This window comes from Echeneis naucrates, chromosome 15, assembly GCF_900963305.1.
Source record: "Echeneis naucrates chromosome 15, fEcheNa1.1, whole genome shotgun sequence".
Taxonomy (NCBI): Eukaryota; Metazoa; Chordata; class Actinopteri; order Carangiformes; family Echeneidae; genus Echeneis; species Echeneis naucrates.
The window spans coordinates 21,307,978-21,321,734 of NC_042525.1; the positions used below are offsets into that span (position 1 = coordinate 21,307,978).

The window sequence follows — 13,757 nt, forward strand, 5'->3', positions numbered from 1 at the left end:
AGTACTGCAGGTATAAGCTAAAGGAATAGACCTAAGAATGTGAAGGTCTTCCCTGCATTGGTGACTCCATAAGTGAACACCAAAGAGTTTTCTCCTTCAAGAACATCTTTCACCAAATCCTTGACTGTGCCCTCAAACAGCTCTCTCTGTGTTGTCTCAGGACCATACACCTGTTCATGCAGGGGAAAAAAAGGTTCATCATTAATTAAACTCTATTGATCCATTTACAAGTTCCTGCTCTGTGAAGAAGCACAGACCTGAGAGAACTGGAAGCGCTGTCCAGTCTGTGGCAGTGATCTGTCCGTACTCATCCGTGCTGAGAGGGAGTGACTGGGAGGCTTCAACAGGACTGTATCAGGAGGCTCTAGGGCAACGCAGTCCTGTAAATTAAAAAACAGTGAGGTACACAAAACAAAAAGGAATGCCCTGTCTTTACAATTTTCATAACAGGGCTTTTTGGCCAATTTATGCCTCCAATATTTTCATAGGAGAGTGTCAAAATATTTGGGAGTGTCTGGACATTGCACTTGTCAGTATATAAGTATAACTGATTTTTACTGCCAAATACTTAGAAGCTAACATTAACAGTATCAATTTCTGATCAGCTCCTTTCATTTGAAGGGTTGGATTTATCTTTATATTTACCTGCGACTCTCCATTACTGCTCTCTGCTGAGGTGAACGGTCGGATTCGAAGGTAGACCTGAAGGTGTTCTCTCTCCTCAATGCTAGAAAGCTGTACAACACATTGGAGGTTAATTTAAAACAGCAAAACAATACCAAGTTCTCCAACTTCCTACCACAGTCCTAAGACATATCGGTATTGGTTGATTGGCAACCCTAAATTTCCTTGCAGGCATGTGTGAGAGCCTGAATGGTTGTTTGTCTCTGTATGGGTTGATATGACTATATGGCAATCCTGCAGTGACCTGTTCAGAGCAAACCCCACCCTTACACAGGGTCAGCTGGGATTGCCTCAAGCTGCCCCACATGCTCCACATGCTGCTTATCCCTGATGGATAAGCAGTATAGGAACTGGATAGAAAACAACTATAAGAAAACATTGTTTTGAATTTATGATATTCTTGCCTATCAGAAACATATTCTGTCATATAGTCTCCTGTTTGGAATCGGTGTATTAATTATAATTATTAATAATAGAAGTAGGGCTAGTTTAGGGGGGAAATGTTGAATAATGAATAATAGTGAATGATCCTGTCAGGTTTACCTGAGTGTCTGATGAGATACTGATTTCTGAAGAGTAGTCTTTCTTCTGATGGTCCACCTCTAGTTCCGGTCTATCTGCGTTGTTGTCCATGCATGAATCCATCACCCTGCAAAAAAAGAGCGTCAAAAGACAACGCTCACTTGGACTATTACATTAACTTAAATGCTGTAATGTTTCCCTTCATTTGGACAATCTGTCACGCCCTGTCCACAGCTGTCCCTTTGAGGCGGCACTAGATATCGACTTTTTAACCCCTGAAAGATTTAGCATGACTTCGTACGTAATTCGCAGACAAACTGTTCAAGTCTCAGTTGATCGTCCAACCGAAAATGGCTCGATGTTATTGGTGAATGCAGAAAATATATAACGTCTAGGAGGTTTTTGTCACTGTGCTGAAGCTTAGAAAAACAAACTATTAAATAATGAAATACTAAAAAAATAAATAAGCCAACGTCATCTGTTGTGGTCGATGTCGAATGTTGCTTGAGTTGTTTTGAATTCAGTTATTACCCACATTAAGGCTAATTGCTAACAAGCTAACTGGCACCTGTCAAATGACACTTCGACCACAGCTGAACTGAGGTCCGATGACTTTGTCTGAAAGGACTTCGACACGTGACTCTATGAATAATGTATTGCTCGTCGAAACACTCACCTGATAGTTCCGTGTGGGATATTAGATGCGGCGAAGGTAAATACTTTCGTTGTGTGCTTTCTTAACTTAGCTAAACACACCAACGCAGCCGCGGCCTGAGTTTAAAATCAACCAATCGAATTCAAGCACGAGCTGCGCTTGCGTCCTTTCTGTGCTGCGTTCAATTCTACTTTTGTGCTCGGAAATTAGAGAATCTCACTCAAAGGCTCCTAAAGCTCTGCTGCCAATTGGTCTTCCAATTGGACCAATGCTATTATTATTATTTTTTTTTTTAAAATATGGTTCAGAGGAAAAACGAAACCTTTGGCAGCTAACGAAATTAACAATGCTGAAAGTTTATAAAAGCAGCACTTTTTGAATACATTAAAGCAAGTAATGAACTACTGTTCTTTGAGGCTCAATTTCCTCAGTGTTCTTTTTCTCACTTTTATATTTTTCACTTTTAACTTCTTCATAGGCTAACAACAGAACAAGTTCACTCATAACTATGCAATGCAATGGAATTGCTCTCATTTTGAGGCAAGTTTGGAAATGCTAACAGATGAATGGATCAGCGCTACATCAGAGGATAATTATTGATATTAAGTGTTTTGAATATAGTATCAGTCAAATTAATGAGTACATACTATCAGCTCATATGAAGTGCTGCAGAAGGGGATATAAATCCAATGTTGGCAGAAATGTCTGAATTCAGTGACCTTTGTAGTTGTACTCAAATATAGATTTATGGATTCAAAGCCACAAAAGTGCAGATCCCAATGCAGATAAACGGACAGTTAAGAAACTTTAATAGATTAAATGGCTTGCTGTGTGACTCGTAAAACCGCACTTGTCCGTTAAAATACTAAAGAAAAGTGAGATTGGAAGACAGGAAGCGCCTTTTATCAAAGCTAACCGTGGGACATTTCCAGGTCATTTGGAAGTGACTATTGTAAGCACTAGGCATGATTTGATGAACAGGTATGTCAGCATGCAGCTCAAGTAACTTAGGAGACAGATGAGCTGATGGATCTGTTTATCAGTTTGCTGGGAAAGGGAGAAATGTCTAAAGCAATCTGGCTGATGGAAAAATAAATCAAGTGGAGAGGACAGTGGAGTGGTACAACGACCAGAGACAAATCATGACACCCATTATTTGTACATCAACATATTGTAACCTATCGAGAACTTTTCCCAGTCACCTTATCACTTTTTCTCAGGTATGCAGCTCAGATCAGAATTGGAGGTATTCCAAATTGAAGGCCACAGAAAGGAGTATCAAAGCAAGAGATCTTGGATAAGGATGTGGCAGACAAAAAACCTCCCCATAATCATTGGAAAAGTTGAAGAAGAAGACGCAGATGAGCTGAGAGAAGATAAATATGTAGGTCCATTCAGTAGTGAGCAACAACATGGTTGCAGCACTGTTCTTCAGTTTGGTGAGTCATGTGCCGGCCGAGCCTGCCAGAATCACAGAAAGATGTTGTTAACAAGGGAAGCCACAGAGAGCAAAATAGAATCAGCTGATGACTTAACAGCAGTAGCAATGGCTTCAGTTCCAATGATACAGTAGAGACAAATCTGAGAGGCAGCACCTAAGATCCCTCCCAATGGTCCAACAGAGACAGAGAACTGCAAAATGTGAGGTTCCAGTCTGAAAAAAGAGTACACAAAAAGAAGTAAGGCTGAAGTCAAGTGAAGTTCCTGAAGGCAACACAGGAAGTTCACTACTGTACTTATTTGCAGAGCTGACAAAAGAATCCAAAACAGAGTTTTACCTAGTATATGACTGAGCCTGTCAGACATGATCTGTCGTGACTACAATCAAAGACTAGCAGATGAAGCTGAACACTTAGTACTGTTGCATTTATTTGTTAGGGGCTGTTTATTAGGGTTTAACTGGCAGTGGCAGACATGGTGTTGACAGGTTAACAACTGTTTAATCTTGCTCTCAGTACTGACAAGGTCCAGGGTTTATTTTTCCTAAGACGTTTAGTTCCCAAGGTTTTACGTTGTATGAATTCCTGGTTTTCCCTGGTAGTTTTGTTAAAACCATTTCAGCTGCATCTTGGTATTCAGCAATATGTGTTCATATTAAATAAAAGAATAAAGAAATATTTATTCCTCCCCATTAGTTTATACAATTTCAGGATCTGACCAATGCTGCGAGAAGCTCAGTGTCCTGTGAAGTAATTTGTGGGACACGGTTAAATCCCTGAAGTCAGTGACTCACAAATAATACATTTCATATTATTATTACCCCATTAACATGCTTTCTATAAATAAAGTTTCCTTTTTTCAAACCTCTAAATATCTGTAGATGCAGCCTCTGCCACGATCAGATTTGGAAGTATTCAAAGTAAAAGGACAAACAATGCAGCAACAAAGCACCACATCTTGGCGGAAGATGAGGATGTAGGAGACAAGCTCCTCCGGTCGAAGGACTGGTATGCCATATTTCCCAGTGTCTCGGAAGTAAAACATTCAGTTTTAAACAGTTTTGTTAGTTGTGTCTTTTCATTTTCAAATTTTATAATGTCATAACATTATTATGAATACAGGTGTGAAAACATACAAGAAAGTAACATCTCTTTATTCTACAATTTACAAACTAAGCTGTCATTTATTTTTGAAAAGGAGTTAGAAGTTCCCGTCACCTGGGACACATTGGTGGCCAACCTGCTAGAGCTGATCACAAAGGCTGGAAATGTCTGAACCTATCCACAGTAAATTACATTTCATTTTTGAAAACATGCAGGTAGGTGGCCCCTTTGTTTCTCTTCGTTACAGCACCAGACTGACAGGAATATAAGTCAACAGTGAATAAATCCCTGATATCGGGGTGCCTGGAGTCCTCAGCAATCCTCCTGGCTCTGGTTCTGCATCACTTGATGTAGGTGCCATGCAGACTGGAAAGGGAAGCCTCGATGGTTCTTTCAGCTGAGCGGACCTCCTACCTAAGACCCAAGTGGTCATACTCCCACACGGGGTGCTCTCTACAGTGCGCGCATAGACATTCCTCAGCGCCTTGAGTGGTGCTGATGTAGATGCCAAGGTGTTAACAGTAATACCTTGGCAGTAACCACACTCTCCACCTGGACTCCATTTATCTTGAAGGGTTGAGGGGGGCTGCTATTTCCTGGTGAAACTGTCACTCCAGCCACATTTATATATGTGTTTATGGATATCTATCTATATCTGTATATTTGCATGGACACATTTTCAAGACACCAACAAAATAAATGAGTAAATAAATAAATAAATACAATAACAGCAGAGGACAACAGTAAGAATGGCTGTAAAAATACTATACTATGTTGTGATACTAATACTGTACTCTAAATACTAGGAGCCAGGCGCAGTCCTGCAACTATTATGCATCTTATAGATAGGGGGTTAGGGTTAGGGTTAGTTACAGCTGGCATCTTGTGAAGAGATGGGTTGATATCTGGCAACTCTGTTTAATTAGATAGATTTCACACTTATTTTGTTAGACTTGACAAGGACTCTCTGAGCTAACAAGCTAACCTGCTAACAGTGTTGGGGAAGTTATATTAGAGCAACTAATTCACATAGGAAGACACTGAACAACAAATCTATCCTGGGGAAAAAGGTTGTTGATTTAACGGAAGCTACACAGATAACTTCCATCAAACTGCATTAATAAAACAAGATCAGCTCAGAAATCTGTTGCCGATGAGAGAGGCAGTGGTAATGGTGAAAACAAAAATTTTATCGTGAGGGAAAAATAGGGGAAAGGAGAGGTGAGGAGATGGCTGGCTCCAGTCCAACAGGTGGTGAGGAGGAATCACAAGGCCCAAGCTGGCTGGCTGGCAGAGTGGAGTAAAACACAAAAAAAAACTCAACATGGTGTGACAGTTAGTAAGTTAGTACATGTAAAATAGCACATTTATGTGGGCCCTCTGCCAGTTTGTATTGGCAGGTGCCTGAGGCTGTATTCTGAATGATATACTGTGACAAACCTGACTACACAGTTCCACCAAAACACCTAACAAAGGGTTAAAAGCTACAAACACACACACACACACACACACACAAAATGGAAGGAGAATAAGATACAGCCCTTTTTTAGGAAAAGGGAAAAAAAATCTGTCACAGTTCTGAATGAAAACCTGCTATGCGGACAACCAACAGAATTGTTTTTCCAGCTTCTTGTTTAGGTTAAAAAATGGCTGACACATTTCCCTGATACCAGAAACAAGTCATGTGGCTGGATGATTTAGTTTTAGTTTTTAGTAACATAAAGAATTGCTTAGTGAGAGTGAAGCTGAGAAGGAACCAGCCAAAATGCAGATGGTGGTCTACAGCCATTTGCACTGTGCGATCATCATTTATAGTAATAGTTCACAACACAGCTTCTGTTGATGAAGTGTCAGCCCACTGTGAATGCATCTTTAAGCCTTTAGTTTCTAATTTGTCTGTCAGGTATCTTGAAACCATGTTCTGAGGAGAAGGTGGAGCTGAGGAGGAATGAGGGCTGGGCCTGACTTGCACCCCCCAGTCCATCTAGGGAATGGATGGAAGGAACATTATCACATAGAATTGCTCTTTGCAGTGTGCTCTCTGATGGTCAGTCGATAGAAAGCAGATATAAGGCTGGCACTGGCTTCATGTCACCGACTCAGAATCTGCATCTACAGTCTCTCGTTGGGAGCTCTTTGTGTCTGCGTGTTCATGTAAGCACTGCCTTTCTCAATGGCCAAAGGCTTCATTTCAAAATGTTTTATTCAGTCAATCCATAAATACAAACCAAAATGTACATACATCTTAAACAATAAAAAATAAATCAAATCACTGCTAATATATATCAGCACTTTTATCCACAGGAGCTTTTCAAACATGCTCTGAACCAACAGGGACTTTTCACTTCCTTCCCTCTCACACTCATTATTGTGTTTGTGTGTTTTAAGTCTGCCATCAGTCAGAACATCAGGTTCATACTGTGGCAGAGCTGGGGCTCAGCTGAAGGTCACCCTAACCCTAACCCCACAGACTCAGAAGAATGAGTTTCTATTTTAATCTGGAAGTAGATTAAAATAAAAGTAAAGATTTGAGAAAGTGGGATTTAAGGAATATTAAAAAGGAATATTAAAAATATTAAATTAATAAGGAAAATTTGATTATGCAGTTTAAGGCAGTTTAACTTTAACTTTAATCCATGTTGGAGTTGTTGCAAGTGGAGGGATCTATTTCAACCTTATCTAAAACCTGCTTGATCCTGTCTCATCTCTCAAACTTAAAATACATAAGACCAAAAAAACATAGTTAACAGTTACTTCCTTGTACAACTACGCTGGAGTAATTTTACACAAATAATTCACTTTTAATTAACTGTATTTGTGACATGTATATGAGGTGTATGATATTGAAATAATTAAATCAAACCAAAAAGTCAATTGCTGGTAGTTGCCATTAATCAATAAATAGGTCATCTTGGATGCAGTATTGTTGACTTTAACTCAGCTTAAAGTAAAGTAAAAATTAAGAAGAAAGAAAACAATTTTTCACATCATCTGTCGAGACATTGTCCAGCAATATTTGGTGATCAACGAATATCGGTTTTAACAATCACATTATTAATAACATCCTGTTGAGATTTCACTTTGTTGATCAAAGGCTCCTTTAAGTCCCTTCTGCTTTTTTGAAATTTCTCCTACATGAGATGTTTCATGTACACATCACATGTATAAAGAGACATTGTTAAGAGAATCCACCTAGAATGTTGCTAGTTCAAATCCATGAACCAGGAGGAGGTAAGTTAACCTGAGAAAATTTCAATTTTTGCGTCGACTGAAAAAGAGCATGGAATCTGCAGAGCCTGCAAAAATAAACAGGCATTAAGAGAAGACATGCGCAGTCCATGAACCTAAGTACAGAAATGATCAGAAAAACTAACAATTTTTCTCTTTTGCTAGCACTTTTCTTTTTTCCTGATAAGGCAGCACATCCGGGGTCTCTGTCTTCATTGGATGCTGCTGTGTCCTAATGGTCAGGCTTGTCCTCATTGAAGTCGCACAGGAGGCTTTTCGCTCCGTTCTGCCATGAATAGAGAGTCTCCATTGGAGTTTTTCCATCCTGTACAGAAAATGAAAAAAGCAAGACCGTCAATAAAAACGTCAGCTTTTGTTATCTTTGGATAAGTATAGTTCAGTGAGGCATTCATAAAAGATGAGTCACTGAAACTAAGGCAATTTTCTCAAATACTGGCTGTACACAATCTGATCTCTGCTCTACCTTTCGAAGGAAAGTGAGGGAGTTTCCATTTATCCAAGTTCTTGTTTTTTAGATCAATATTTCAAATGTTGAACATATAATCAGTTATAAAATACATTTGAACTTCACGTAAGATGTTGAAATGAACTTTACCTGGGAAGCCAAGAGACATGCATGTCAATGGCTCAAATATAATGATAATAATAAAACCCAGAAGATTTACCTTGATTCTACATTCCAAGTGTAGCCAATATATTTCAAAATATATTTTCAAGCGTAGGCCAGATGTATTTTGCTATCAGGCTTATGTAATCAAGAAATGCTCTTACAGCAGGAGATGTGCAGAGTGGATAATTTTGCTTTTAATAATTGTTACCTTTTTTGGTAAAATGAAATTACATGACTTTTATTTGAAGTGGATTAATCTCCATTACTTTTACCACTGATTCCTGAATTCTTTGATAGGATTTGAAGTCTAAAGTTAGGAGGTAAGTAAATAAAGCCATTACAATTCATCCTCAGGGAAATTAGATTATTCACTTGTCAGACACTGACTCAGTCTTTGACAGGGACTGACACAAATAGAGTGAACCCCTCCACCCACTCTTTGGCTACAGGATTAGTGAAGCGTTTTACTTACAGAGTTCTTGGTGTTGAGACTTGCTCCATACATCATCAACAATTTGATCATCTTGAATCTGTTTATTCTCACAGCATCATGCATGGGTGTGTCGCCGTCCTTCAGTTCAAGGAAGAGGAAATAGATCATTAGCACAGGTTTGGTTTCCCCAGTCTGAGTGACAAAAACTCTTCATTCTGACTTTTGATTAAACAAATTCCATACTGATTTGCTTTGTCTGAAAAAATTGCCTTTTGTGCAAAAACAAAATCTTTGCTGTTGATTCATTAATGATTATTTTATGTGTAAATAATCAGGGACTTCCAACAGTTTGTGTCAATTTGTAATGCAAGAGACTGAATGTGTCTGAGACTGAGTCCTTACTCTGTCTTTGGCGTTGACGTCTGCTCCGCAGTGAATGAGGTGCTCAGCACACTCACAGTGTCCTGTCCTAACGGCAACATGGAGAGGAGTGCTCTGCAGCTGAGGAGAAAAGGACAGGAGGAGAGCAGACATGGATAAATTCCAGTATTTATTTCTTTTTTATAAGGGCTTTTCTAAACCTGCTTATATTGTTTGAGTTAAAGGAACCCATGAGGAAAGAACCCTCTGACAGTAGCCACGACCTGCAGTAAGCCTTATTTCTAAGTTCAGTGTGTGGACCAACCTTGTCTCTAGAGGTGAACTTGGCCCCTTGGTCAAGGAGGAGCTGCAGGGCTGAGAGGCTGCCGCCTCTACAGGCCCAGTGGACCGCTGTGGCCTCCAGCTGAAACAGACACACACACATACATTGAGCTGGAACTCTGATGTTCTAAGGGTTGTGACATAATGGAAAGAAAAAGTGTGTGTTTGCAGGACACTTCACAATACTCACCTTGTCTTTTTTCTCAATGGCTGCTCCGGCCTTGAGGAGTCTTTTCATGACCTCCATGTTTCCTTTGAATGAGGCTTTGTGCAGAGCTGTTCTCTGGAACTGGATAAGATGCCATATGTTAAATTTTTGATCAAGCAGGAGCTTTTACTTTTACTTTTACTACTGAAACAGATGAGGATTTAAAAGAAAGTCCATGAAAAAATTATAGGGCACACATGTAAATTTTAATGAGACATGCTGGCATTTCTGCCTGGAGAGGCTGATGCTGACAAGGGACACTCACGTGGTCGGCTACGTCTGGGATTCCTCCATCAGCCAGGTACTTCTCCACTACACCCAGTTTATTCTCCATTGCTGCTGTCAGAAACAACTGCTCATCCACTGTCTCGGGCTGGAAGGAGCAAACAGACAATTACGTAGATAAAAAGAACAGCTTATCTTTGCTTTAAAAGAAAGAGCAAAGCAAGACATTTTCAGGAATTTCTGCAGCGTTTTTATGTATTTTACCCTAAAAAGTTATCATAGCCATAGCTCCTAAACTCTCTGCATTCTCCTGTTTCACTCCAGATTGATATTAGATAAGATCAATATTCATGTTATGCCCCTGACGTCTGCTGAAACATTTCTAAAACTGGGTAACCCTGACTGAATTTCAATTTAGTCTCACACAGTTTTAACGTTCAACATAACAGTTGGTGACACACTGGCATGTTAGATCATGAGAATCTGTAGCATCATTTGTGCATCTCACCACAAGCTCAGGCTCTGGCTGTTGTTTCTTGTGGACAGGAGTCTTCCTCTCTCTCCTCCTCTTCCTCAGCTGCAGGATGTTGAACAGGTCGTCCACCGTCTCCAGCTTCAGCCTGCCGCTTCTGTCCGTCTGAAGAGGCAGAGGCAAGATAGAAGGACGCATAGGAACAACAACCCCGAAAGAAAAGTTAATATTTCGGAAAATAATTTGATGATCTCATCTCAATAAATATCCGAAACAGTGACTCATGTATGTTGCATCATTATGGGGATTAAAGTACCTTCAGAAAGAGTTGTTATACTCCCTAATGCCTCTGGGTGACAGTGTGGACCAAGAGACAAGACTAATGTCAAGCTCATTCCAGTGCAACAGCACATTAGATCATCTTTTAAAGTGCAGCTGTAGTGACTGATCAAACAACATTAAACTACAGCCTGAAGCCTTCATTGTTTTACATCTAAAAATTCCTTTTTCAAAAACAGCACAACTGCTGCTTCAGCTAACACAATCTCTGTTCATCCTATTCAGGGATTATTATGCATATATCACTCACAGCAGTGGCACAATGATGCTTCTGTAATTATAAATACAACTACATCTTGTACTAGTACAACCACTGGTAACATTAATACTACCCATTTTTCAATACCTGGCACCAGACAAATGGCATTAATTGATACAACCAAGTACCAATGGTAGGGTTGTACGATTTAAGTATTTTTATTATACCCTTTGTTTTACCTCTAGTTTTCCACGTATTTAACCTTTCACTTGACTTTATTTATCTGACACTTTATTAGACACTTTATTTTTCCAGGCTCTTACTGGTTACTTAAAATTTTACTAATGTGACCAATTTATAAAATATGATACACAGATTCAAATAATATATATTCAGCAGTAAAGATGTGTTTAAACTGCACTATTGAAGCATTTTTTCTTCATTGTGATGTATGATGTATAGAATACATCCCCAATACCCGATCCACCTGACCCTCTGAGTGTTTATCTGAAATCTACTTAATCTTTATTAAATGTCTGAAAAAATAGTCCGACAGTTAAAAGAGAGATGTAAAACTGTCACATCTGTTTTGAAATGCACTGTAAATTAATTTCAATTTCAGGTGTGCTTACATTGAGAGCGGCCACGCTGACCTCCTCCTGCTCGCTGCCACTGTCACTCTCCTCTGACAGAGCCCCACCCACTCCCAGCTCACTGTGGGACCTGCGGTCATCGCTCTTCTCTTGATTGACAGCTGCCTCATACACACCCTCTTGTAAGTTGCCCACCTCTTTGCACTCTGACCTCTTGCCGGTCACCTGGAGGAGAGAAGAGGTTGTACACTCAGCCTGAATCACCACACTGGCAGAGAAGTGCATAACACCAGATTTAAACGTGTCAGCTAGATGAGAGAAATTTTTAGTTCGCAGCATCTTAATGTTTACAGCAATAGACAGAAACTTTGAGATTAGTTTTGTTTTCTCCAAAATGTAACATACAAACTACCCTCAATTTAATTAGCTGCAGAACCACGAACTATTGCTTATGGAGAAATCTAAACACACACACATCAGGTCTGTAATGAGTCACAGCTGTTTAAATGTCCAATTATTGAACCATTCATTACTGACAGTTCCCATCATCGCTTACTATGTATCTCTATGAATCATTCAAAATGTTAATCAGAAGAGAAGAGAGCACTTCCATAACAATATCGAATAAAAACAAGAATAAAAATGAGTTGTTGAAATGCTGATAAGTAAAACAACCTCATTTGACCCATAGCATACTATCTTGTACTTAATTTTCTTAATTCCTTTAATTACATTTTGCTTACTGTGAATTGAGTAGCAGCCCATCTAATGCTAAGCGCAGAGTAAAGATAATTGAGCAATGAAAGAGAAGAGCCCAGAATTCAAAATGAAATGTGTGCATAGACAACAAGTAATCTGAAGTTGTTTTTCAGGTTTGTTTGGTCCTGATTGGATGGGTTGTCTGTTTCAGGAGAATTTATTTTGTCTCTGCCCCATTCCAGCCCATTTTTCACCTCTTATAACTGTATTTGCAACATACAGTGGCCTGTATATGTTTTGCACAGTAACTAAGAAACATTCAGAGCATTATTGCAGTTGACAAATGCAAAAGCAGTTTAAAGAACCAGTATGTCTGATTTAGTTCCTTCTACAGGGGAGCTGAGGTGCTTTGCCACACACTGATACATTACTCAGCATGCGTGAGGATCCAAAATGCCCTTCAGGTATCGTAGAAATATTGTAGAAACATGACTTCACCAGAGCCAGTTTGTGTGTTCTGGGCCGTAGGAAACATGGCGGGGTCACTAGGAGGTAGGCTGATATTAATGTATAATAAGGAAAAATTTCCTTTTCTTTACAAGAAAAAAATTCCCCAGTAAATTGAATGAGAATTCCTGTGTTTGATTGTTTTCCAAATAAAATAAATTCTCACGCCTCTACAATTCACATTTCTCTCAGGTGGTAACAAGTAGAAACCCTGCTATCGTTTGCATTGATGCATATTCGCAGATCTTACCAGTTCTTCAACACTGTGCAATCCCATTCTTGTCTCTGATGTGAAGTAGTATAATAACACTGTAAAATGAGGGGTAGCTTTAAATCCACTGGTCTTCCTCTGTGATGGTCAGTGTCTCTCTGTCCGTCTCTTCTGTCTGCAGCCGGACCCCTCAGACTCTTATATATATATCCTGTCAAACCGCTGTTAAAAAATAGGGGTCCTGTCAGTCAACTCATATGACATTATTATCCTCATGTGCTCATGTGCCACACTCAGGGCTAACATCACCGCCCCACCCTCCATAGCTGCTGCTGCTGCCCATTTTGGCCTACTGTGCTGTGTGTCACCACACACAGATTCATGTGAGATACGAAGAGTCACAACTATTTTATTTTTATGTAGTGACTTTTTCAGGCTGGGAAAGGGGAAGGCAATTGGATTGAATTTTACAAAAGAAGGAATTAAATAACAATACCACATACATTTGTATAGTTTCAGTTTTATAGTTTGTCCCAGTTACTTTTGGATGTTAATGTTCTCTATCAGTCACCCTCTTCATTACTGCTCAAACCCGAAAACATTCAGAGTTAGTAACCATACTTCAGTCATCTAGCTACTTAATTTCTCATAATAACGTTAGAAAAATATGACTTATGAAACGCTGGTTTGATTGCAAAATGTTTCTTTTTTGGGAGAAGACACAAACCAGTTTTGCTTTCCTATGAACCACAGAGTGACCCATCACTCCGTCACTGACAATCTTTGGTAGCGTCTCATCATGTCTGGCATGTGGCCACAGAAATGCAGTAATATCAGTGAGAGGAGACAGGTTCATGGTGGCTGAGCAATAAATAGTCACACTTCCAAACATCCTCCCATTGCGCT

At 39.5% G+C, this 13,757-nt stretch overlaps 2 protein-coding genes across 3 annotated transcripts in view; both read right to left on the reverse strand.

Moving 5' to 3' along the window:
- The window catches only part of kif20ba (kinesin family member 20Ba), a 43,776-nt gene extending 41,823 nt beyond the window's left edge, over positions 1 to 1,953 (reverse strand). For both annotated transcript variants that reach the window (XM_029521217.1, XM_029521216.1), the window contains exons 1-5: positions 1,883 to 1,953; positions 1,228 to 1,333; positions 646 to 735; positions 258 to 380; positions 32 to 170 (exon numbers count right to left, since the gene is read on the reverse strand). In XM_029521217.1, coding sequence (XP_029377077.1) covers positions 32 to 170; positions 258 to 380; positions 646 to 735; positions 1,228 to 1,329 — 454 coding nt within the window. In that variant the 5' untranslated portion in view covers positions 1,330 to 1,333; positions 1,883 to 1,953. The remainder of the gene's footprint in view (positions 1 to 31; positions 171 to 257; positions 381 to 645; positions 736 to 1,227; positions 1,334 to 1,882) is intronic.
- Positions 1,954 to 6,595: 4,642 nt separating this feature from the next.
- ankrd1a (ankyrin repeat domain 1a (cardiac muscle)) lies at positions 6,596 to 13,014 on the reverse strand. The gene is made up of 9 exons (XM_029521295.1): positions 12,891 to 13,014; positions 11,474 to 11,659; positions 10,340 to 10,468; positions 9,872 to 9,979; positions 9,589 to 9,687; positions 9,382 to 9,480; positions 9,099 to 9,197; positions 8,736 to 8,834; positions 6,596 to 7,957 (listed from the first exon to the last, which is right to left on the reverse strand). Exons 1-9 carry the CDS (start codon positions 12,915 to 12,917, stop codon positions 7,865 to 7,867), a joined length of 939 nt encoding a protein of 312 aa, XP_029377155.1. The 5' UTR covers positions 12,918 to 13,014; the 3' UTR covers positions 6,596 to 7,864.
- Positions 13,015 to 13,757: the final 743 nt, after the last annotated feature.